Here is a 26995-nt window from a genome sequence, read left to right on the forward strand (position 1 = left end):
TCACATGCTGATAGCAATAGCTATTGACAATTCTAACATTTGCTTAAGGTTGCTACCTCAAAGCTTACAGCTTGCAGCTTGCAGCTTACAAAAGGGCCATGCCACAGAATTTTGTTTCCTGAAGCAAAGTAGGCTTCCAGCCGTGATAAATGGGACATTAGGAACGTAGTGCAACAGGAAAAAACAAGATGTCAGTTTTCTGTGTCAATACAAATTTCATATCGTTTTTGAGCTCTACACTACAGCAGTGCTGAGTGAAAGCGAAAATTAAATGTTATTTCTCATAATCATTTTCGCGAGTTAGAACGGCTACATTTGCTTCAAAGAAAGATCGCAATTCAAATACTATTATGCGTCGCAGTTCGCCAAGTAGGTATTGTACTGAGTGCAACAGACCGTCAATCCTCGTCACTCTGCTCGTGCGATTTAGAGATTAATAAGTACAGGGCTGAGTCAGTCGTGCATATTAATCCGGTTGTGTTTTTATAGGGTATATTGACAACGAAAATCGCGTTTGAAAACTTTGTTGCACACTTGGAATAATGCGCACGAAAACTTGCAAAGCTTGCGATACATGAAAATTACAATAGTTTCCTTCAAGCAAGCGTTTCATTCACGGCTACGATCTGCCGATGTACCTGTTGCAAACTAATTCTGACATCCTAGAACATTTTATGTTACATGCGATTAGAATCGGTCACCATCGCCTCAACGGCTCGACTGCAATCGGAATTCGGTAACAGCACACGAGCTTGAACTCAGGTTGTCGTTTACTGGCAACACCACGCTGCTAATGTCTTATTCTTTGTACAGTGCATAAAAGTCGCTTGAAGGTTTTTAATCGAAGCTGGTTGGGCCAACTAACGACAGATTTCTCAGAATTCTATGCACTTCGTCTTCTGACACACGGAGCCACCAGCTGATTTTGAGATTGTTTACATTTTGTACGCACCTTGATTTCGGTTAGAAAACACTCTCAGATGTTCAAGTTTGGATACTGTAACTGCTACGACAAAATAGAATGTAACTAAAATCGAAAAGTAGTGGGGCTTTTGGCTGCAACGTGACCAGTAAAGAAAAAATACTGCCGCCGCCTGTGGCGGCCGCTCGGCTAGGTGGCCTTTCTTTTATTATGGCCCCGTAACGGCAGGTGCTGGCTCTATATTAAACTGAGGCGGGAGTTTCGTGACCAGAAAAAGCTATTAAAGGACTATACTAAGGCGATGAATCTGAAAAATATTTGACAGATCTTCAAAAAGAATTCTCGCAAACTACAAAGAAAGTATGCAGCTACCCCATGCATTTATTTTGTTACATCCCAAAAGTGCCAAATTGCAAAAATAGCAAAGATTAGCGACATGTTAGAGACCTTTAAGAACATAATCATCAATTTATATCAACATTTTATAGGATAGCCGCCCCGAGCTAGTAAATCTATTACTGCAAAAACTTGTCACATTATGTTATCTTAAAGGGATACGGACACAAAAGTTGCTGGGTGGTTATTTGCATCGGAACAAAAGTTTAACTATTGAAAATGACGAATACAACAAGCTGCGTTGAAAAAAAGAACAAGAAACATCTCTTTTTTGCGAATTTCTGTTGCACCTTGCCTCCGAGTGGCCGCCGGCAGAAGCTCAAATTTGACGTCATAACACCCACCCGCGGGCAAGGTCGGCCCACAGCTGTCAGTGTTTCCAGAGGTGTCGGTCCCTTGCAGCGTTTGTTTAACCCCTTTCGGTGATCTTCACGCGTGGTCTGTCTGAAACACTATCCCCGTCAGCGTTCCTGTAGGTGGTGCGTCTTACATGAGGCTTCCCGCGGTCATCGCTCGGTATTGACGCGTTCGTCGCGGCGGAAGGAAATGCCCAGACATTGCTGTTATAACAGCATCGTCAGTCGTGAAACGCCGTCGCGCACGTTTTACAGAGGCGAGAAGGCACGTAAACTTTTGAACACCTGCCTATTAGAGAGCTTTAGCTTGTCCGGTAATCGGGTAAACGCGGGCGTTGGGGCGTTTGGGCATAACCGTAAACGTGAGCGGCCTGTATGATGCTGCTACCTGGTGGCACAGAGCTCAAACAGACAAGAACAGCTAATATTGCAGTAACCAAGTGTATTCAACTTCGCTGCTGGTGTAAATCTTCGGCAGCAGCATGATTACGCCACTGCCGAAAATTCACACCAGGAAATGACCAATAATTCTTGCATAAAGCCCAAACCGCATGAGAGCGATTTTGTGCACGACGGCGACGAGCGACTGCTTCGAGTGACGAAACGGGCCATCGCGCGTACGGATCGCTTGTTCTTGTCGCTCAATTGCTCGGTTCTGTAAATCTAGAATTTGTCGCTCGTCGCCCAGAAGTGCTGTGAGCGACTACCCAATAGCGCGAAGCCAGAACTAGATATACATCAGTCAAGTACTACCAATTGTCGCACAGAATGAGCAAACAACTAGATTTTGATACGTGCAAGGATAATAACGTAGTGCAAGACCTTTAGAAATATTTATGCTGCTCTTTACACTAAAACACATCAACTTAAATTAATAAAGCACACGTCATGCCAGTTTCGGCGAGTATTTGCTGCCCTCATACCGGCAACACCGGGGAGACATCGCTCAAAGTCGTCGCTCGTCTCGTCGCTCGCATGCGGTACGACAAGCCATAGCCTCCTATATACTTCATGCCTGCCCATCGGCGCCGAGAACGCAGGGAGCCTAATGCCGTCACTCACCACCAGTTGGCGGTGCTACCCCAGACTAGAAATACAGGACGCTCTATGGTGGCGTGCGCTGTAGCATCACTATATATCATGCTATTTTTTTTACCGGTGCCAATTCTATTGTGTTGCAACATCTGCGGACGTTTAACGCTGACACAAAAGCGTACTGGCCGCCGCGCATTGCTTCTTCCAAAAGAAAACGATAAAAGGAAAACTACAGCTCTCATCTGTACTACTATGAAGCTTCATTTTCCTTCTGCTTATTATTGCATATGTTTTGTATGTCAGTGTGGAAAAAAAAAAACAATGTCGGCTCTAATAACTGCACAACAAACACTTTTATTGCCATCATTTAGATTTAAAGTTTGTGGAGCTTTCGTGACAGGGGCTTCTGTGAACTTTTGCAATGTCGTTCTTGTCCGTTATCTTCAGCGCAAAATTAGTGAATAGAGGGCGGAAGAACTTTGTCACCATGATCTCAAACAGCTTCTCGTGATGCTCAGACACTGAACAGTTCAATAGTTCACGCTCTCGCATCACTTGAGCAGCATTCACGGCAGTCTTCCTCAGCGGCTGCTTGAAATTTCTTGGCTTAGCGAGCACTACTTCAACCTAGTTGTGCAAAGAGTTCAGCACAACTACGAGTTCGCCTGACCGATACAGCAGACGGCTTCTGTCTTGAAGCCGGCGACGAGGGCTTGGGCTTTGTCAACAAACTGAGGCATTCTTTGCAAGACACCCGCTCATTAACAGCTGAACAGCTCTCGACAGGTATCCACCAACCATCGCTAGTGCTGCACATTCTGGCGAACGAAGCGTTTCTTTGCGCCGGGTAATGTGGTTGAACAGCGCTGCTATCGCCTCTTTGGGAAATTTTTCGGATGGTTCTGGCGTAGTGCTTAGGTCCAGTTGCCGGAGTAGCGACAAGCATGTGATATCTTCCAAGTACAACGTACAACCAATTACAGTCTCTTCTTCCTTATGTACGGTCGTGTGCCGTCTTTCGTCTTGGACACTACACTCCTTTCAGCACCTGCTGCTCCATCCGCGTCTCTTCCTGAAGAATTTGCTGCTCGCATCGCCCGCTGCCGTGAAATTGCCCGCGCCAACACCGCTACCATTCAGGACAAAAGGAAAATTCGCTATGATGCGACGCGTCGCATTGCTTCGTTTTGTCCAGGCGACGAAGTTCTTTTGTGGACACCTGTTCGCGAACCGGGCCTCTGTGAAAAGTTTCTCCACAGATATCTCTGCCCCTACACTGTTTTGCAAAGAAATTCGGCCGTTAACTACCGCGTCACTCCTGTCAGCTCAGCTACTGACCGCCGCCGCCGCACTACGGAAATCGTTCACGTATCTCTCCTGAAACCCTACATTCGCCGTACCTACCCTTTCTAGCTTGCGGTCTTGCTGACCGCTTTCCTGAAGGGGGTGAAGTTAGTGTGAGCGCATTTTGGGCATCGTCGTCGTCATCTGTACATACAACTCATCATCTTGTGTGAGCGCTATTTGTGCATATCGTTGTCGTCATTTGTACATACGACTCATCATCATCTCTTGTCTCGTTCGGTGCTTCGTCTCTGCCTCGGGCGGCTGCTCGGAAATGAAGGCATCGCATCGACCGACGTCTCACAATATATATATATATATATATGTCTATATATATATGTATAGCCTATGTACGCCCCGCTCCATCTGCCGGAACTGGAAGCCGGCTTCCGGTTCCGGCTTCCTGTTCCGCTTCTGGTTCCGGAAGCTGGAACCGGAAGCCAGCTTCCGGCTTCCGGAGAATGCTTCCGGCGTTTTGCCCGAATGATCCCCCGGCCGGTGCTTCGCCCACTCATCATCAATCACTTCGTGGATATGCGGTGTTTTTTTTTTTTCTTTTTCTTCCTAGTGTCTACTTTTTTTACCACTCTGCAAAGTACGGGCCCGCTAAACGAAGGTTCTAGGCTCGAAATGGTAAATATAGCTTTGTCCTATAAACAGATAGATAAATAATGGAAAGGAAATTGCTACTGAACGCAGTAACTGTCTAGCGCAGTCTGCTGACGCCTGAACAGCGGTCAGCAGTGGAGGAGGGGTGGCGGTAAAAAAGTAGGCGTAAAGGTTAGTTGAGAGTGTTGAGTAAAAATGAAATATTTACAGCAGAGCAACTAAGTAAAAAGAAAATAAAGGAAAGTTTGTTTGGGGGAGTGGCTTCCTCCTGAAAGTTTGTCACTGCCCTGCACACCGGCACTGCTAGGTTGCGTAGAACAGCCAGGTGGCAAAGCCCAACTGCTCGAAGAAGTTGCAGTGCTTTTGTAAGCTACCCTGGACTATGTGCACAGAAATTGCGGTTGTGTGCACCACTGACACCAGTTTTGTTTCGACCGCATGTGCCGCCTGACCTGATGCCTATTTCCATACGTTCAGGAGCCTGCCAGCAAGCTTGTTTTTGATACTCCTGTGCTAACAATACGCAGAGCCCCTTTTACGTGCCTTGCAGTGCGCCAAAAAGGGTGCTTTTTATATAGATGTGCGACGGAAAGGCTTTACGTGTAGCCAACTTGAGCTTTATTAGCCTCATGCATCCCAAAACAGATGTCGTTTATGTAAGGGACACCGCATTTTTTTCCATGCTGTTTGCAAACTGCATGAACATGAATCAGGATTAGGGTGGCAAGCATATGTTCCTAGGCCATCGGCCATGTTTTCGTGCAAGAGTGCCAGCTCCTGCAATCGCTGGAGCTAAGCAACGTTGATCTCAGCTAGTACATATGAGGGCAATCACTACCAGGAACGCCGACTGATGATAGCTCTGCCTGCTGTGGAATAGTTCAAATGTTCACCACGTGCAATGCGGTTATGGTAACGGCGGCCAGGGATGCCCTTTTCTCCCACACTAACACACACACACACACACACACTTTTCTCCCTCATCGCCAAAAATGCATTAAAAGCTGAAGGAAGATGAGCAGATGCTATCCACACAAAGGTCGAGGTAAGCGGACGACAAAGCCGGAAAGTGCCCCTGCTTGTCGATGGCCTGCTTCCGTTCTCGTGTGTGTCGGATGTTACCTTCGCGCCCTTTCTAATGACGTCGTGTTTCCTATTGTCCCACGAGCTGACCAAATGTTTTTTTTTTTTTTTTTTGGCAATCTTCCGCATAACGAAGCATGCAGAAAAAGCCCTTGCAATGCTTGTCATCAGGATTTGCAGTGCTAGGACGCCAGATTACAGACGTGATTAATAGCTGAGATTTTTGGTCTGTATGGCCCATGAACAAAGTGCAGACAGCAGCCCTCCCAGACATGAAGTCATGATAAAATCTGGATTGCAAAATCTGTAGTAACCAAAATAGAAGCTGATTGTAAGACACACAAATCACGCAGGACCCACTTGAAACACGGTATTGAAAGCCGAAAAAATTACCTGGCAGCTACCACTCAACCAGACTGATTGGGAGACGACCTTGAAGTGGCCACTTAGGCACAAACTCGCACAGCAAATGTAGGGAGAGGAAGACAATCCAACTTCGTTTTGTCTGCTTTGTAAGGGGATGGTATCTCTCATCAATTTGAAAGAGGTGACTTCAGTGACACCACCGCCTAAACCCTCCCCTTCTTCGCGAACGTGTTTTGCTAGCACATTCCTTTTCCAGCATACCTGGGTGCTGCATTGCTCAGTACTACAGCAATCCTAGAAATATTTGCAGGTTTTTCTCTTTCCTTAGAGACCAGAGAAGGCCCCAAGTGCAGAATAGACTTCTCAAGTGTAAGCTGTGTGTTTACCTCATGCAGCGATGGTGCGACATTTATTTCCGATTCCTTCGTCCATGAGCATGTATGCTTTTAAAAAGCTCACTATTGGTGTAGGGAGGGCTGTGTGAGAAACTTGAGAAGGATACTATTTATATCATCTAGTACAAATAAAGACACAACTTGCAGTTGCATTCTTTCACGCGATTCTTCATATCGATGCCTGTATGATGCACCTGCTTGTGTACCACTTAGCACAAATGTGTGTTGGGCAATTATTATATTAGGCAGAAGTAATCTGTCTTTCTTGTGCGCTCACTACCTAAGCAAAGTCATATTCATGAAGAATTATACAAGCGAACACGTGAGGGAAGGAATGCAACCCAAAGAATACTGCTTGTGTGTCACCGTATTCTCTGCAGATAAAAGACAGGAGTAAAAGAAGGCATTATGATTGAACTAATAAGTGTCACGGAATGACACGATGAATATGTGTATGTGCGTACACAAAAAAAGGTTATTATATGGGTCTTTTTCGACACTTGCCATCTGTCAATGCTGATGTCGACTTGTTTGATTGTTTACCCAAATATACTGCGTGTCGTAGAACTTCATCACGAGACAGTAGATATGAAATCGAAGGCTGCAGGTATACTGTGGAGATAAGTTTTCTGGAAATAAAATACTAGTAGGGGTGTATTAAGAAATTCAGAAAGTTTAATAACGCATGTAATTCGTTATTCGATTTGATTTGTCTTTGGCAGTATTTGATTTGGGTAAAAAGTTACTTTCGCGCACCCCTACAAAATAGACAGCATAGTACAGGTGGTTAGGCTGTTTTATTGGAATAAAAATTTCGCACACTTCCGGCGCAATTGCCGTGCTGTCGCAAGTGTGATGGTGCACCCGCTAGAGAGCGCGCTGTGCCCACGCACATGGTATTGGAGGTCACGCCATTTGAGTTTCAAAGCCGTGGTACTTACATTAAAATGGGAAAAGGAGCGGTTAGCACAGAACATTCACTTTAGGAAATGAACATGCGCTCACCTAGCACTTATTGCACAAGTGTTATGATCACAATGACCATCCCAAATACTTGCCCGTAGCCTTATGCACAGGCCTCAGAAGTTGTCAGAGTTTCACCGACAGCCGTACTTGTTGCTTTTGTGAAGGACACTTTCTCTACCTCTCCATGGCATAGGCGTCCAATGCCAAGCCTTCACACTGGCCTTTGGAATAAGATCATAGGTTCTACACAAGCAGGAACTGCATAAACAGATTATTTGCTAAAAGTACTTTCTTTCTAAAAGTCATCAGTCTACATAGCGTACATTGTGCACGTGTTCTCTGCCTTTCTCCCACCTTTTTTCTTTTTTCTGCTGAATTCGGAGACTTTCGAGCTTATGTGCGCTGTTGCGCATGCAATGGCGGAAAAGCTTTGCAAGAAGTGGTGGAAAACTCTGCTTGGTCGGCTGCAGTTAATGCGCCGCAACAAGCAGGCAGCAATCACTGCATTAATGTTCAAGGGTACGATGATTACTCAAAAAAGAAAGTGGGTGATGTGGGGGTGCAAGCATCGTGGAGGTGCGAGATGATTATGTGGGGAAATACGATATATGTTTGTACGAGAAGACCACCTACTGGAAATCACATGTTTCAATACTTCACTGGGCATCACATTCGGTTTGTTGCGCCTGGGTTGTAATACTACAAGTCATGCAGCCATCCGCACTTTTCCCTGCAGTCGGGGAAATAAAGGCTTGCTCATTGTTTGCTGCTAATCCTATCGTTCAGCCGGCATCGCGCAGAATAGGGCAAAAAGAGCACTCTGCCAAACACATTGCACGTTGCCACATGGGGAACGCAAGTTTCCAGATATTGTCGTACGAGCCTGGGAACTAGGAGGACGTGAGGGAAAGTCTGTGTGCACTTCAAAAACGCTTCCACAATCATTTGTGAACAAAACTGAGCACCCAGGAAATTTCTAGTCTTAATTTATCTCCAGTTCTCCTGGGCACAATGGCACAATAGCCTAACCTGCTGGCTAGCTGGCATGCACTAATGATGTACCGTGCACGGCGCTTTCTTTCTTGCTTTATTACGGCAGAGCTGTTAGAACCTCGCTATAAAGATCATTTCGTCGTCCGCAGCTTCGCCGAGCTGGGGGCGAGAGAGCTGAGAGAGAGTGAAAGCAGAGTATAAAAATAGCATCGCGCAGCATAACGCATGTGAGGTGGAGAGAAGGAGTGAGGCAGGTGATAGTGGGACGCGTAGAGCTGCTGCGGACGCCGAACGCATTACCCCGCGTTCGCACCGCATGCGCCCAATGTCCGGCAGCCGATGCCTCTGGAGGCGGCTCGGCAGGTTTAAACCAGAGAACTGGACACTCGTCACTTCTGAAAGACTGAAGCGAGAGCTATGGAAGCTGAAACCAAGCGTCACAGAAGAGAACATCCCGAGTTTAGATTGAGGGAAGCCGAGCGTTTGCGTAAGTGAACAAATGAAGATCCGGAGGCTCGTGAACGGGGCCAGTTGATTTATCGCGATACTACGCAGAACATATCGAAGAAATCCTGAGCACCAGGAAACTAAGTGTGTGGTTTGCCACTACTTTACTAGGCTTTCCCCAGCTGCACTGGTCTCTGGTGTTTGCGATAGCAGAGCCATGCATAATTTAACAAAATTTTTCTCCCAGCAGCCACAATTGAGTGAGCTCCCGTAGGACTACGTTGAAGGCATGGTTTCAGACGCGTGTGGTAGAAGGAATTTGGGGCAGGTGCGGCGACTAGACTGAACCAAACATTCAAATCTGGAGAAAGAATCTATCCGCATTTTGCCCACTTTGTAATGTTTAGTGCTGCCACTTTTGACAAATGTTGGAACTGACGTGAAACAGCTTGATATTATTTTGCACAGATGGTGCCACCACCAAAAAAACACCTGTGAGATTTAGTATTTATTGGAAATCTTTTGTTTCAAGCCCTGCTTAATAAAACTCGTGAGTGCTAGTAATTGCAAGACACCATATGGTTCTACTAATGTGCAACACTCGTGAATTAGCCTGTACATGAAAAAAAAAAAAAGTCCATTGCTACGGACCTGGCCAGCAGAAAAATTAGCGAAATTCACTGCGCCCCTGTAGATTCCCTAACAAACATAAGACAATTTTCTCTTCATAGAATCCGAGGGAAGGGATTGCTGCTTGATTATTACAAATTTAAGAGTTCCAGGTTGGATAGTTTTGTCCCTTCTTTGGTAATGTGTGACCAAGTATAGCCATAAATTGCCAATTTGAAGTAATAACTGATGAACTGTTCATCAGAACACAAAACAACCTTGCATAGATAAGTACACTGTAGCCTAGAAAACCACTAAATATTGTTGCTAAAAAAGATACTAATTCATAAACATTTATTGTTTTGCCCATTTTTATTGGAGCCTATATCAATTTCTAATTGCTTTACACACAATATCTCTTCATAAAAACATTGTATAATATTTAATTTAAAGCCCCAACAAACTTGATTTTGTTATGTTAAACAGTTTTGCTGGAAACGCAGTAGAATAGAGGCTAGTACAGCAAAAACAGTTTTTTGCTCACACTGTTTTGATTGCCGTCAGGCAACGCTTCAGGCTAGGCGATAATACTAGGTGTTATTGGAAAGCTCAGAAAGTAAGCTTTCTAATGCAATATAGTTCACATCCGTCCAATGAACGCAGAAAGCACTGTTCGTCCGCAAACAATGACTAAAATGCGGAGTGCGTGCTGCCGGAGTGGGGCCACCACCTTAAGAGGGAGCTTAATTTCACCCTAATTAACATTAAAGGTCGAGAATTTGACTGTTACTAAAGGTCCTGGGTTCAAGTGCCTTAATTAACTGAGCCTTAATTAACTTTGCCTTAACACCAATGGTCATGGGTCCGACTTCCACCAAAGGCTGTGGGTTCGAGTGTCCTAACTCTATCTTAATTCACTTTGCCTTAATTAAATTAACACCAAAGGTCGTGGATTCGACTCCCACTAATGGTCGTGGGTTCGATTCCTGTCAATGTTTGTGCCTTAATTAACTGTGTCTTAATTCGCCCTAATAACACCAAAGGTTGTGGGTTCAAGTGCCTTATTTAACTCGATCTTAGTCAATTATGCCATAATTAACATTGCATTAATTAACACCAAACTTTAAAGGGTCCCTGAAACGGTTCGAACAAATTTTGTAGATGTATAGGATACATCTACAGTAAAACATTCGCGTCACAATTTAAGAGATACGTCTCATCTTAAGGGCTCATTTAACAAAAAAAAAAAAATGTTCCAAAATTGCCAAATTTTTTTTATGATGCAAAGTGCTTCAGTAATATGTTCAAAACCAAAAAATATTAGCGAAAACTTTTTTTGACTGATAATAATGTTTTATTGGCCATTCCTCGCTCCATCATGTATTACCCTATAATACATGGGGCAATTGAGGTGTATTCTGAAATAAATTTCTGCAACTCCAGAAAGTAAGGGTTGAAATTGAATTGCCGCGCAGAAAATGCACTATTCCTCGATAGTTGGAATTTTCGATGGTCGCTTTGTCAACAAAGTGCAACATTCTCATGATGAGTTGGAACCGGTTTCTGGGCATTATCTCACCATAAGCATGAGTCTCAATCAGCCGGTTCCTCGACCAGTACACCCTTTCATTTGGTTTATGTACAATTCCCTGCAGCAACAAGAGGATAAGAGAGACACGAAGTTCTTCTCGCGTAAGTGCAGACCATTTTCGGAAGCGAGAATGGCGGCTCAGGTTACTCGAATTCAATAGCTGAGAGGCGTACCGGTTTGTCTTGACTACGATAACATCAATCAGTTCATCATCTAAGTAAGCCTCAAAAATCTCAAGTTGTTGAAGGGGAGAGCTCACTGTGATCGTTACTCCCGGAGAACCCTTCAATTCAAACCGTGGAGGTCTAGCTGGGATGCTGTCGGGGTCTATCAGGTAGCATTCGGGGGCGCTGGCTATCATATCATCACTGCTTTCTTCTGCTTCAGAGTCGGTGTCCGTAAAAACGTCATCACTAACTTCTTCACTTGAAGAATCAAACATGACAACCACATCCTCAGCACTCGCACTTTCATCATCTGAGGGAGAAAGATTTCCCGCGCGAGTACGCTGCGCGGATGTGGCCATGTTTGTTGACAACACGCGGGAAACACAAGGCACGCATTCCGCCAACTATTGAGCAAACCCTCATTCAACAAAAGCGCCAATGACGGAACCCGTTCTGTTATCTATGTTGTAAATAGAAATGCACCATTTGTCGAGTTGGGCTCATCAAAAACCTCTATGATGCCTGGGAAACACTAGGCGCGCATTCCGACAACTAGCGCGCAAATGCTCATTCAACAAAAGCGCCAATGATGGAACCTGTGCTGCCATCTGTGTTGTAAATAAAAAAGCCCCATTTGACGAGCTGGGCTTGTCAAAAGCCTCTTGGAACATTGCTGAAAACCCATGACGACCACAGGTCGTCACAAGCAAAAAAGTGGCGACTGCTCATGACGAGCTTAGGTTGTCATAAGCCCTTAAGGGGTTAAGAGAGCTACGGACGATTAATAATTGCCCTCCTCTCTAGCCATGCATTTCCTCCTCAACTCGTTCGCCGAGTGATCGGGGCTAAGCTCTGCGCTCGCTTGCTCTACGTCATGCTGTGACGTACGTTGTCGTCGTCTACTTCCGGTTGTCTTGGAGCCAGTGCGCGAAGGCTCTCCAACCTCTCCGCTAGCCGCCCGGCCGTTGATCCCCTGCGAGAGCGATCAAGCAGCGTGCGTTGCGAGCGTTCTGTTGCAGTGCCGAGCGTGTCCGGTATTCCGGTAACCACAGGCGGGGCTGGGTGTTTTGACGGATAACCAGAGGCATAAACTAAAGCCCCTCCATACCGCTGTGATGAAGGAGCTTCGTAGACGTATGTGAGCGGCCTGATCGGCATGCGCGGTCCAGCTAATCTGGGCGCAGAGCTTAAACAGCCAAATACAGATCTAATATTCCTGTAACCAACTGTAAAACATTTGAAACATATAAAAAGACAACCTGTTCAAGATTACGCTCCTGCCAAAAATTTGAGCCCGCAGCAAAGTAGAAAAAACTTGGTTACCGCTATATTAGCTGTGTGTTTGGTTGAGCTTGCTGCCAGGTGGCAGCACCGTGCAAGCAGTTCACGTTTGCCCCTCTGTTCATCACGTAAAACGTGGTAAAACGGCCAGTACACTTACGCTTGCGTTCACCTGAATACCTGACAAGCTAAATTCTATTGCGACAATCCTGCGACGTGAAGTGACGGCCGCAAACGCGTAGATGCTGGCACTGTTTGGATACCGTCAGTCCGATGCGCTGCAGCCACTCCGCTTGTCTGCTGCCTTGCAGCGGGGCACGATGTCGCAGCTTGACATGTCGCCGATCACTATGTTTGCAGCCCACAACGCAAGGGCGAACCATGGTGCTTGCGAAAAGAAAGAACAAGACCAACACTGACCGCGCAGCTTTCGTCAACACTGAGCACGTTGTAACGCAAGCAGGCGACACTTGCTGTGGGCCGGAAGTGCTTTTTGTGTAGTGATACATGTCCGTGTGCATTCTTTTTCTGTTACTTCAGTTCTCCCACTCCTGCGCCAAATGCGCCAAATTGCGCCATACGATATTTCCTGCGCCACCCTGATAAAAATGCACGATTTTGCGCCGCAGTGCGCCAAAATTGGCTACTGCGCATTACATGTGTGGCCGCAGTGGCCCGCAGACGTGCATAGCGCGCATTACTAAAGCGGCTTCATAAATCGAACTTCAAGTTATCTATATACGTCAGCGACCGATAATTCGGGCTCGATGGGGACCGCTTGAAAGTCCAAATAATTGTGACTCGGAAATATCCGAATTCGCCAGAAAAGAACTGAATTTATTCAGCCAGTGACTAAAAAATACCTTATTCTCGGTTGACCACTTTCGGGGATACGTTCACTTTCGCGGGATTTTGCGTCACTAGCATCAGCGTCGGCATACTTGGTAGTGTCCCAGGAACGCTATCATCCATCGATGTGTCCAGTGCTAGTCGCCCGAGATGTCGCGAAAGTGAAAGTATCCGGGAAAGGGATCGTCCAAAAATAAAGCCCAAGTTTGCCAACGCTCTTCTGCATGCACGTACGCTTGCCTATGATCTGGTCAGTCAGTATCTCTGTTGTTGTTATGCTGTCGCCGCAAATAGACGAAAGTACAATTAATGCATGCACCGAATCTTCAACCTTTGGCAACAGGACCGCGATTTTGTAGCGATGCCTTTTCCGCTGCCACTCCTTGCGCTTCGTCAGTGGTATAAGAGTGGCGCTCTGCCTGCGTTATATGGTATTAGCCAGCAGAGAACCTTGGATGATAAGGGTGGCATATAGAATCGAGCGGACTGCATCGCTACAATATAGCCGCGCAGGAGTCGACCGCGCTATCATGGCCGAATGACGGCATCTTTTTTTTTTTTTTTTTTGTGACGAGACAGTCATTGTCCTCGTCAGCGGAGATATCGAGGGTGTAGTCGGCGCCGCTTAAACAACTTACGTCGCCGCAACCGTGTCGCTAGTTAACACGTCAATGAATAAACGCTGGACGCACAGAGCCAACTCAAAAGCACTCCCGCATGGCTTGCCGGAGTTCGCTTGCGCGGCGGTTGCGAGGTCGCTGCTGGGTTAACTAGTTAGGCTTCGCTAGTTTCGGTTTCTAGGAGGTGTCGGCAACATGGCCGACCACCATGCTGCGGCTGCCAGTGAAGTATCAACGCCAAAATATTGCTGTTTCCGCTCAACTCGGCGGTCAAATTAGCACGCAGTCGTGCAGACGGAGTCCGAATTATATCGGATGGCGTACCTTAAGGTGTCCGAAATTTCGGTCGTATTTTGCTTTAAATTTATGGGCCAGTCATGGTGCCTCAAAGTAGTCCGAATAATCGAGCTTGTTTGAATTGCTGGTGTCGAAATAATCGGTCGATGCCAGTTCTAAATCGGCCAGTTGCTGAACAGATAGAGGCTTCAGCTTTATGAGGAAAAACAGACCGTTGAAAAGTAGCTGGGGGGTGTCGTCTGAAGCAATGACTGAGCGTTACAAGGGGCTCATCAAGGCTGGCCTGGCTCAGAAAAGCATTGATGACATTGAGTCTGGCCAGATGTTTCTGACTCATGCTAGAGCCTTGCTGAAAACATAACAAAGTGTCAGCTGTCAATGAATAAATCGTACGCTGTAAAAGGCAACAGCTTCACTCAACTTGAAATGAACTAATTACAGCACGCTGTGTGAGCAGTTTGTTGTCTTCATTTAAATTAACGGGAAACTCGTGTATTTACAGGCAGAGCAACATTTTTTTACAGCAAGCAAATACTTTCTGGAATAACTCTTGTCAATTTTAAGTGTTTGAAATAGCTTAGGACGTGTCCAGCAGCTAGCATTTGTTAGCTCCAAAGTGCTCCGAAATCTGTATCTGGATGCTCCAAACTGCTCCAAAATTTTGATTTTGCTGCTCCAAAAATTGCTCCAAATCTCAGTTCGTGAGTGGCACCACTGTGTTACTTTCTTTTTATAGAAACAAATTAACTAACATCTAAACTATTACGAACAACATTTGTTCACCATAATGTTGGAAAAATTATCGATGATGCGCCCTGGGCAGCCAATCGGATAGCTGGCCCAGTGACGTATTCTGGGCAAATCGCGTCATCTGGGCGCAAAACTCAGCCGCTTGGCGTGCTGCAATCGGTAGCGATATACATTTTAAAAACCTTATAATAAATTACACGCTTTACGTGGAGCGCTTAGATGCGTCAATTAATGATCACAAGGACCTACTTTAACGACTCAGTACGTTTGTACAAAATCATCAAAATCGTTTCAGGGTGCCTTCAAGGGTGCGACTCTCACCAAAGGTTGTTGGTTGGAGTGCGTTAACTCTATCTTAATTAACTCTGCCTTAATTAACACCATAGGTCATGGGTTCGACTCCCACCAAAGGTTGTGGGTTTCAGTGCCCTAATTAACTCCGTCTTAACTATGCCATAACTAACTTTGCTTTAATTAACACCAAAGGTTGTTGGTTTGAGTGCGTTAAATTAATTCTACCTTAACACCAAAGGTCATAGGCTTGACTTCGATCAATGGTTGTGGGTTCAAGTGTCTTAATTCGTCATCTTCATCATCAGCCTATATTTATGTCCACTGCAGGACGAAGGCCTCTCTCTGCGATCTCCAATTACCCCTGTCTTGCGCTAGCTGATTCCAACTTGTGCCTGCGAATTTCCTAACTTCATCACTCCACCTAGTTTTCTGCTGTGTCTTAACTCTATCTTAATTAACTATGCCATAATTAACTCTGCATTAATTAACACCAAATGTCATGGGTTTGACTGCTCTAACTCTCTAAATTATCTGTGCCCTAATTAAATTAATACCAAAGGTCGTGGGTTCGACTCCGGCTAATGGTCGTGGGTTCGATTCTTATCAATGTTGGTGTCTTAATTAATTTTGTCTTAATTATCATCGCTCTAATTAACAATAAAGGTTGCAGGTTCGAGTGCTTTAATTAAATATATCTTAATTAACTTTGCATTAATTAACATCAACAATCGTGGGCTTGAGTGTGTAAACTGTCTTAATTAACTGTGCCTTAATTAACACCAAAGGTCATGGTTTCGACTCCCACCAAAGGTCAAGAATTCAACTCCCACCAAAGGTCCTGGGTTCGAGTCTGTCCCAACTTCGCCTTAATTAACACCAAAGGCCGGGGGTTCGACTTCCACCAATAGTTGTGGGTTTTGGTGCCACTTTTTGGTGCCATTTGATGGCACACAATTTTGGTGCCATAATGCCGGACATTGGATTTTTCAACCCTAACCTAACCTGAGGCCTTAAAAACGTCCAAATAAGCCTCTAACTTTTTCGTGTATTGTCGGGCGAAGATTGAATTAAATTCAGTTTGTGTTAATTCCATTTGAAAGGTGGTGTAGATCTTAAGTAAAAAGGTTAACGTGGAGGAAACTGTGTTCTTGCAGTGTTTTGCGACTTGATGACGAGGTTTTTGCATCTTGTCTCGGTTGAGATTTCTTGGGTGTGAAAAAAAACAATTTGTGTTGGAAAACTAGTTGCAGTCCCGCGATGGGGTAGGATTGTTATGCTGAAAATAAACATTTAAGTGAAAAAGCTAAATATTCGGGTCCCATTTTGTGACTGATCATCAGAACATACCCAGCTGGCTCGTCCGCTATAGTGGCGTCATCGCACTTTCCCACTAGGCTGGTGCATTGTTTATGTACCAGGGAGCATTTCAGATAGCAGATGTAATTAGAGATCAATGCCAGAAATAGGTTGCCCCGACTAGTCTTAAAGAACTTGCTGTAAGCACTCTGGCGTGCTTGCCACCTCAATGTACCGTAGTAGGAATACAGATGCAGAAGCCCAGAAAACTCAACTCATGTCATGGCTAAAAAGAGGCAAAAAGGATATAATCCAAGTCACTCTTTAATAAAACAAAAAGAATGAATTCAGAATCCAACATAAATGTGATTTTTATTTTATTATTAGAACGAGGCACATCATTGGAATAACCATACTTGGGCCTTAAAATAGGCTCAATTTTATCACGCAGAATAATATAATGCAACATGTTTTTGCAGTACTTGTATTAAAATAATGCAACATGTATTTACCAGTCCTGGGTGGGTATTCTATAAAATTTTCATAAATATCAGTGATAACTTTTTTAAACGTCTCGAAAATGTTCTAATTCTTACTATTTTTGCAATTTTGAGATTTTTGGGATCTTATAACGAAATAAATACATGGTGTAGCTGTATACTTCTTTTTTTAGTCTGCGAGAAACCTTTAAAACTTGTCAGAAATATTTTCAGCTTCATTGCCTTAGCTAAAGTGCCCCCCCCCCCCCCCCCCCCCCCCCACCAAAAAAAAACCCTGACTTCGGGGTCAGTCAGAGGCAGTTTCACAAAAGGCACAGGTTTGGAAATTTTTTCAAGAATGTACTGTAGGTGTAGTAAACTTAGGTTCCCGTGGGTCAATAGTACTAGTGGTGTAGATTTACAGAAAAAATTTCGCCTGGGTACAATGCGTTAATGTTAAGAGTGATGGGCTTTCAAATTTGTAAAATCTGCAAGCCAATAAAACGCTCTTTACCACCTTTAGTGAAATCCGAACGTTTTTTAAGAAATCCGTGCTAAGTTCGGCAAAACAAAGGCCTTTCTACAGAGACACTTTGCAACCTCATATAAAAATTTCCCTGATAAGTAAATATATTCGGGGACCCCTGTCCTGATCTGAACACACCTAGTGGCTATGGCGTGGTGCGGGGTCGATCCTGGCTGTGCCGGCGGCATCTCAATGGGGGCAAAATGCAAAAATGCTCGTGCGCTTAGATTTAGGTGCATAGTAAAAAACCCCAGTTAGTTCTGCCACAATGGCCTGTTTTATAATCACATTGTCCTTATGGCACGTAATACTCCAGAATTTAATTAAATTTATAAGTGTACAGTGGTTTATACGCATGTTTTTCTGCCTCTCGCCTTGCTGTGCACCGTGAATTTTAAAGCAAATCCTCTTATATTCACATGCATGATTTTCAGTGCGTTGTACTCGTGCAACTGATATCATCACCTTAGCTTATATTCATATACTTATTTTTATGCCGTACAGCCAGGATCATACAGTCACCAAAAGAGGGCACTATTAAAGGCATTCTTTCCTCAAGATTTATGCGCAAAAGAGCAAAAAGTTACTACGAAGTGGAAGCATTGTTTTTTTCATTTTATTTCCCAGAGAATCTGGCTGGGGCCAGAGCCGATCGAACCGGGAAGGACGCAGTCAGCGGTCAGGTGGTGTGCACAATTGGAGGCAAGGTCCTGATGGGAGTACCGATACTGAGCTGATGGTTGTGCCTGCAAAAGAAGTTGGCAGGATCATTGGTGAGTCTGTGCTTGTAGCTTATCATTCAACTTGGCTTTAAAGCGAAGCCTTTCTTGCATCTTAACTGCAGGGGCGTCTGCACAAGCAGGCGTTTGGTGTGTTGCGATACCACGTACCCGAGCACACGAGGGTTGGACCCTCCCGCGCATAGCCGTGCGTGGCTTTGCCGTGTCCGGGGAAAAGAGGATCCTGGGGGTTGAGCCGATGCCGGGTGTTTGGACCTTTATGGCCCCTCGGTGGAAGCAACACACCTCTTTGGCCTCAGCTTCACGTAGACCGCACCCCCGGATTGACCCACCCGGGGGAAATTGGCAGTCGCCTTTTCCTGTCCTTCTCCTCTCTCCAACCTTCGACTTTCCATCTCCTTTTAAATCTTTCCCGTCTTCTCCTCACTTCTTTTTACTTCTTATTTCTGAGGCGGCAAGGGTTAACCTGGTGTATGGTATTCAACCTTGGGTATGCTATATTGGGTTATAGTAGATATGTACAGCTGGCACCTGCGATTCCTCCGGGTCTCGTAGCGTCCCCTTGTTGGGCTCGGTGGTGGGCAGCTGGCATCGCTACCGAAATCAAATAATCTTTTATGGCTTCGACATCGTTTCCACGCCTCCCCGATCGTCCTCTTTCTAAAAGAGGGTGCACCGATGAAACCTTTCAGTTTTCCGCAAAGAACATTGACAATGAGAGCAGCATTCCAGGCAACTTGGTAATCCGTTACTAAAGTATTATTGCGCAACAAAAAGATATGGATGGGCATTTGGCGTGTGTGTTCTCTCCCGTCCATGTCTTTTTGTTGCGCAATAATACTTTAACATTGACAAATTTCCACGGTTCCATATTATCCACACTGAATGCCTAGAAATGACAGCAAGATTAGTCTCACCTTTCCTTGTGTCGAAGTGTCTTACGGACACAATTGGACCAGGTTACAAAGCCACGAAAGTTACAAAGCCAGCTGTATTATCTGGAAAATAACAATGCGCTAGATACATATCAGTGCGGTTTTAGTGAAAACAGATCGACTATTGACGACCTTGTTCGAATAGAAGCAATTATAAGAGATGCATTTGTCCACAACCAATATTTGTTGTCGGTCTTTTTTGATATGGAGAAAGCCTATGATCCGACATGGCGCTATGGAATACTACAATACCTATCGTCTATGGGGGTACGAGGCAAGATGTTGAATCTCATAGAAAGTTATCTCTCGAACCGGACTTTCAGTGTTAGACTTGGGAACACATTGTCAAGACTTTTTCACTCAGGAAACTGGTGTACCTCAGGGAGGTGTCCTGAGTTGCACATTGTTCATCGTTAAAGTGAATTTGCTTCGTTTTACCATACCACCAACAATTTCTTACTCTGTTTACGTCGATGACGTCCAGATTGGTTTTGTGTCGTGCAATCTGGCCACCTGTGAAAGACAAGTCCAGCTTGCTGTTAGCAAAATGTCGAAATGGGCAGATGAGAATGGCTTCAGGTTTAATGCTCAAAAAAGCACTTGCTTGCTTTTCTCTCGAAAGAGGGGTTTAGCTGCAGATCCTGCCATTGAGCTGCATGGAGTACATCTGCCTGTACGTAGCGAGCACAAATTTCTAGGAGTATACTTTGACTCAAAGTTAACTTTTACCCCCCATATTAAATACCTAAAGGCAAAGTGCCTAAAAACAGCCATTAAAGATACTGTCACACACTGCTTGGGGCAGTGACAGGAGATGCCTAATGAATCTTCATAAGAGTATCATACATTCTCGCCTGGATTATGGATCAGTCGTATCTAAATCTGCAAGGCCAAGCGCACTAAAGATGCTTGATCCTGTCCATCACTTAAGGCTCCGCTTAGTGACTAGGGCTTTTAGAACAAGCACCATTCCCAGCCTCTATGTTGAGTCAAACGAGTGGTCACTCAACCTTCAAAGGTCATACTCTAGCCCAGGGGTTCTCAAGTACGTTCATCCCAGGGAACCCTACTAAGCTCCATAAAGTGCCAAGGAACCCCCCCCCCCCCCCCCCCCGAATTAACCGAATGTCGAATTGTCGAGGGCATCAAAAAAACAAACAATGCTTCACTACGTCAACACGCTTTTATTTACTCTATGAATCGTCAAATCTTGTTTCTATTTAGCACAAGACCAGTGCGGAAGCTGAAATTCTCTTCATCTCATGACTGATTAGCGCTAGCAGCGGCGAAGGCCTCGCGACATCCTTCGCGGCGCGCGTTGTAGCCGGTGCTTTTTATCTTCGACAGCTTTGCACTGAGTAAAAGCGAAACTACTGCGGACGAAACCGCGGCCGCTATCGACGTGATCATGGACGGCGACCTTGCGGTTCAGAAGGCAGGCGGCTGACACACGCACCAAGTCAAAACGAAACTACCTTTCGCTGCAAGACGTGCGGACGAAACTGCGGTCGCTATCGACGCTGCCATGGGAGGCGACTACGCAGTTGTGAAGGCACGTAGCCGACGCGCGCATCGAGTGAAAACGAAACTACTATTTGCCGCAACCGCTGCGGACGAAACTGCGGAGGTTATCGACGCGATCAGAGATAGCGACTACGCACTTACGGAGGCACGCGGCTAGCCGCCAGCGCGGTGTTACGCGCGGCGATAAACTCAAGAATAAAGGCTTTAAAGGCACAATTAGGCACGAAGCGCTTCGGCGTTGCTGTCAGTCACGTGCCGCGTACGATTGCCGCTGAGGACCACACGCGATGCGGACTGCGCCGCTTCGTTTCGGTTGGACGCTACGCTGTTCTTGCTCTCCTGCGGCGCGCATTTGCGGTGCTCCGCGGTTTTTTTTTTTTTTTTTTTTAATTTTTTCTCCAACGTATAGGTCAGTGCGCACGCTATCGGCACCTACCCTATCTCCTAATAGGAGATAGGCGCATGGTGGTAACTTACGGCCTCCGAGATTCAAGTGCGAAAGCTTAGGCGCGCTGCCCGTTCTCAGAGGTTGGGTGGCTACAAGCTGCTTGCGTATTTATTGCGCAGTTCGCGCGACGCACTGTGACGTGCTTTTTGACACTCGGGCATGGGTAATGGAGGTTCTTTGGATCAAGCGCACCTCGTGTTCGCCGTTTTAGACACTTGTCGAGAGCGGGACCAGGGAAAATTTATCAGTGGCTCGCGGAACCCCGAGCAGGGGCCTGCGGAACCCGTAGGTTCCGCGGAACCCACTTTGAGAACCCATGCTCTAGCCTTATGTACTTTCTGAAAATAAATTCAACTGCCAACATCCTTGTTACTCCGTGGTAAATGACACTACGTGTGCCACACTTTTCCATAACCGACCTACAGCAATGGAACCCTTCTCACTGCGGGTGAGGAAACTCTGCAAAGAAAGCTTGCAGATAAAACTGCTGTTTCCCTTGTAAGAAAGGGGAACACCTCCTCTACAGCTGTTCCCGCAGTAGATTTGAAGCATTTCTTGCGCAAAAGCCTTAGGAGCTATTGGCAGCACTCATGGGATGCGGAAACAAGAAATAAACTTCACGCCATCAAACCACAATTAGGGAATTGGCCACCCACTACGAAAACACGACAAACCAAAGTCACTCTTTGCCGCCTTAGAATTGGCCACACGTATTGCATGCACTCTCACCTGTTGACTGGTAATGAACCCCCTTCCTGTAGCAAATGTGGCGAGACGCTAACTGTAATCCATGTCTTAATAGAGTGCAAGGAATTAGAGCTTCAAAGAAAGAAATACTTCCCCTTAGCATACAAACAACACGTTCCTCTACACCCAGCAATGTTTCTGGGCACAGAACCGTTCTTTGATCACAGGTTAGTTTTAAAGTTTCTTGAAGATGCCGGTACATTGAGAGTCATCAGCCCCCTACATTTGTAGCACATCCTATCTTCAGAGGCTGCTGCTGCGACAGCATTATTGTAGAGCACGTGCTTCTCAGCCCTTGCGTTCAAGGGCCCTGTTGAGGCGCCGGTGCTACTTTCACGTACATGTTTTATGACATCACTTCAGAACAAACCATCCATGGTCATTGTTCACATCTCCGGTCATTGTCATCATTTTAATAGTTATATATTTTACGCATGTTACAGGGACTGATTTTAGGCCTATTTACAGCCATTTAACACCCACCATCCACAGTACATTCCTTTATTTCATAAATAATTGATTGGAAACTCATCACCATGTGTATGGCGCTCTTTGGTCATATCTGGCCCTTGTGCCAAAAAAACCCCATACATCATCATCATCATTCTTGCATCTTCTTTTGCTGCTGCTGCCTCTCGCTGGCTGTTGTCTTGCCGAATAGTTCATACTCGGGATGGCACTTCTGTCATTATACCTAACTGGTGATCATGTCGTCAGGGTCTTTCTGTCGTAGTGATTCCACTGTCGTCATCCGATTGCCGTCATGCCCATGGCTTGTACTTGGAGAAGGTGAGCTAGTTGTGCAAAAATGTGCTGGGTGGTCATTGGCCAGGATTGGCATCACGTCATCATCCTGCCGTCATGTCACGCCGTCGCCGATATTCAGTCATCATTCTATTGTTTTATGTTTGGCATCATGCTATTGTTGTCATACCATTGTCATCCCTGCTGGCTGCTGGCTACAGTCTTGCATAATTGGTCAGTACCGGACATAGTGCTAGAAAACACCGGATATAGTGAATATTGAGATGGCCCGCAGTCGGAGGGGATACACGTAAGAGCGGATGGGAGCTCCAGTGCCAACACACCGTCGTCGTCATGCTGTCGTCATCATTACATTGCCTTCATGCCATCGGGATCATTCATTCATTGTCGTGTCATCGTGATACTTCAGTCGTGTACCCTCTGATGCTGTCGTATCATTAATTCTCATGTCGCAATCTTCAAGCAACCATCGTCATACCATCATCATGCTATCGTCACCAGTTGTCGTATTTGTGTCATTGTGACAGTCGCTGTCATAGCGTCATTGCCACATGCACACACACACACACACTCTCTCTCTCTCACATTCTCAAAGCCAGCCTCTCTCTTTTTTACGATACGACCATTTTGAATTGTACATTCACCAACTTTACATTTTGGATGCATTATTGAAACTAACACGAGCTAGCAATGCATCCTGCCACGATCACCAAACTTCAATGGGTCAAACAAATCAACTACTCGCTGCTGTCAAAATGCACGCTGAACACCTGCTGGCGATTCAAATCTGCATCAGCCATTAGGAGCGCTTTTTGTGTTCGTGTGGCAGCAGTAACGAATCATGGGCTGGTAATTCAAATCTGCATCAGCCAATAGGAGCGCTTTCTGTGTTACTGGGGCAGTAGTAACGAAACACGTGCTGCCAATTCAAATCTGCATCAGCCAATAGGAGCACTTTCTGTGTTACTGGAGCAGTAGTAACGAAACACGTGCTGGCAATTAAAACCTGCATCAGCCAAGCGGAGTGCTTTTGTGTTCGTGTGGCAGCAGTAACGAATCACGACGCTAGTTTTTACACTTTTAGTTCACTTCTGTTGCTTTTATTTTCCATGGCGACATATGGCGCTGCGACTATCTGAAGCTCAGATCGTTGTTCTTTACGATGGTTCCAAAATGGCGGCTTTGTGTCAGCGAAAAGATGCGCGCTTTAGGGTGCGATGGCACCTCCCGACACCCAATTTTTTACTTGCCGTATTTACTCGAATCTAGGCCGACTCCGATTCTAAGCCGACCCCCCAAAAGTTCGAAGTCCGAAAAAAAAAAAAAAAAAAAAAACTTATCCTCGAATGTAGGCCGAACGAAAAAGCGAGGACAGCATTCGCAAAATGAAACAGCATTTATTAAATTTGAACATGCCGAGCTCATTCTGTCACCATCGCTGCTAGCCTCGTCGCTACTGCTGACATCTTCAAACAGTGCGCTATATTCAGTACCATCCAGCGCATTAGAGATGCTGCATTTTTGGAAGGAGCGCACGTTGCGGCGCACGCAAAAACCATCTCCCGTGGCCCCCTCCAACGACAGACCGATGCCGAAGTTCCGCCCGGTTTGAACGTTTGACGATGCCTCTACGGCTAGCACAACTACCGTATTTACTCGATTCTCACGCTTCCTCGATTGTAACGCGCGCCCGTTTTCCGTGAGGAAAAATTTGGTAAAATAGATTTCCTCCCGATGCACTGATGTTGCGATGAATAAAAAAAGTCGCAGTTTCGCCCGAAAGGCGATGCATCGAATGCGGTAGCAAATTAGTAGACCGCTATTAACAAGCACGGTGTCACGCGCGCTCAAGCAAACATGAACACACCTCGCTCGTTGACCGCGGAAACGAACTGTCAAAACGCTGCAGACGAAGCGCGCCTTCGTGCTAGCATGCCTCTCGCTTCAACGCGGCGAAAACACGGCGCGCGGCGGACTTTACCAGTCGCAGATTGCTTTCAAGATAGGGCCAAGCCTGATCGTATCGCCGGAGTGGATCGTCGCAGATTACGTCCTGCTTCGGTCCACTGAAACCGTTCCGCATTGCTTTGCTGGCGAAAATCCTCTCCTGTTTGCGCCAGTCCCGCTCGCAAGTTTCGGATTCTCCGAACGCCCGTGATGCGGCCCGATTTCCGTCCGTCTCCGCACAGATGATCACTTTCCTTTTAAATGCGGCATCATGATGAACTCGGTACTTCATGCTGATAGATAGAGCAGACGCTGAGAACGTGAAGACAGACGGTGTGTACTGCAGTAAGCTACTGCACTAAGCACGTGTACTGCAGCACACGGAGGAAGCTTCCGCATGCTACGGTAGCTAGGCACGACGCGCGTGCGAGGCGGCCATTTTGAAATGCCGACGCAGATTTAGGGTAGTGTTGAAAGTGCGCGTTAGATTCGAGTAAATACAGTATTCGTTTAGAAAGCGGCACTATAGTGGCATCGCCCATTTGGTGCCATTACGATAACGCCACACCGCGCGCCGATGCTGCACCATACCGATACTACCGATACGACGCAGGTCAAAATGGCGACGTCGCTCGTGTACTTCAGCTGGCTACTGGCGCGGCTAGTAGCGGCTGCGATACTGACTTTTCTAGATGGCGCTAACTATGCACCATATTTATCAGTTTCAGTTAAAAACTGGCGCGTTTTTTAAAATCCTCGAATCTAAGCCGACCCTAGAGTTTCGTATGTGATTATTTGAAAAAAACTATCGGCCCAGATTCGAATAAATACGGTGATTTTTGTTGGCAACACACTCGAAAAGTGCGATTTTCTCGACTTCTATGGCGTTGAAAGTTGGACGTCAACCATAAGAATGAAATACGAAGCTGTTTCGGGTTCCACAGGGCAGCCTTGTTCACAAAAACGTCTTTTTATTTCTAATTGTTATGGTGGGCATCCAACTTTAAACTACTTAGTCTCTCTTCCTAACCAGACGGGTTTCAGTCAAACTCTTGATTTCATCATTTTTCTTTCTAATATTTCTCCACTTGATAAAGGAACGCCAGAAGGTTGCAAAAAACGGAAATTTTTACGGTTACACCGTTGTGGGTGGTAAACCTGGAGTGCTGAATGGTAAACCGGAGCAGTGGGCAGTATTTCCACAGTCTCCCACCATGAGGAGAACCCTGGATCATAGGCTAAGCTGATGCCAAATCGGGATACAAAGGAATATATCAGGAACGTGAAGGTGGAACATGATAAAATTCACGTGGATTTCCTGAAGCTAGTGACTGTAATGGGACCTGTACAAAGAATATGTAGGAATGCAAGGCGCAGTTGCAACAGTGTAAAAAAAAAAATGTCACAGTTTCTTTCGGAAAGCGAAGCATCGATTGCGATAGCAAATTAGTCGACAACTATACGAACTAAGGATAGTAGTTTTATTGGCCATATTAACTTGTAAACATTCGCTTACTAAATAAATTAACAAGTACGGTGTCAGGCGTGCACAGGTAAACATGAACGCATCTCGGTTGATGACCGCGGAAACTCACTGTCAAAATGCTGGAGTGAGGAGACGCGGCAACAGCAGTGAGCGAATTGACCTTCGTGCCATCTCTAACTTCAACGCGAACTAAACGTCGAAAACACAGCGCATACGAAGGTACCAGCACTAGTTGCACTTTGTTCACATCGCAGATCACTTTGAATTTGAGGCCCACGCGGGCGCACTCTTTTTCCATGTCACAAATCAATTTCAAGATACAGCACCGGAGTAAACACCCTCCCCCCTTTCCCACATTCCTCGCGTGTGACAGAAGCAGCGCGCTTTCGCCATGCAGAGGTGGGACTCCTGCGCCAATTGCGCCATTTTGATACAAACGCACATTCCTGCACCAAACTGCACCAGACGCAGAAAAGTTACCGAAATTGCGCCACGCTGCACCAGAATGGCTTTGGCATGTGTGCTCCGCCAGTCGTCGTGAACAGCGAGCCGATTCGTTCTCCGAAAAAGAGCGCAGCCGTTCACATTCCGCACACCATCCGATGGCGCCTTCCGCAGTTTCTCGTAATTTTTGCGCTTATAACACTGGACTTTCGGCGCTTCCGGCTAGTGGGTGGCGCACACGTGGCCTCTCCCGGCTGTTGTTGCTGCTGTCGGGACTAAAGCCCCTCC

At 45.8% G+C, this 26995-nt stretch overlaps 1 protein-coding gene across 2 annotated transcripts in view; it reads left to right on the plus strand.

Moving 5' to 3' along the window:
- LOC119466402 (probable ATP-dependent RNA helicase DDX43) overlaps positions 1–26995 on the plus strand; it is a 176023-nt gene that overhangs the window by 13470 nt on the left and 135558 nt on the right. For both annotated transcript variants that reach the window (XM_049657255.1, XM_049657256.1), the window contains one exon: positions 18299–18444. In XM_049657255.1, the coding sequence (XP_049513212.1) occupies positions 18299–18444 (146 nt within the window). The remainder of the gene's footprint in view (positions 1–18298; positions 18445–26995) is intronic.

The sequence above is a fragment of the Dermacentor silvarum genome, chromosome 10 (assembly GCF_013339745.2).
Source record: "Dermacentor silvarum isolate Dsil-2018 chromosome 10, BIME_Dsil_1.4, whole genome shotgun sequence".
NCBI lineage: Eukaryota > Metazoa > Arthropoda > Arachnida > Ixodida > Ixodidae > Dermacentor > Dermacentor silvarum.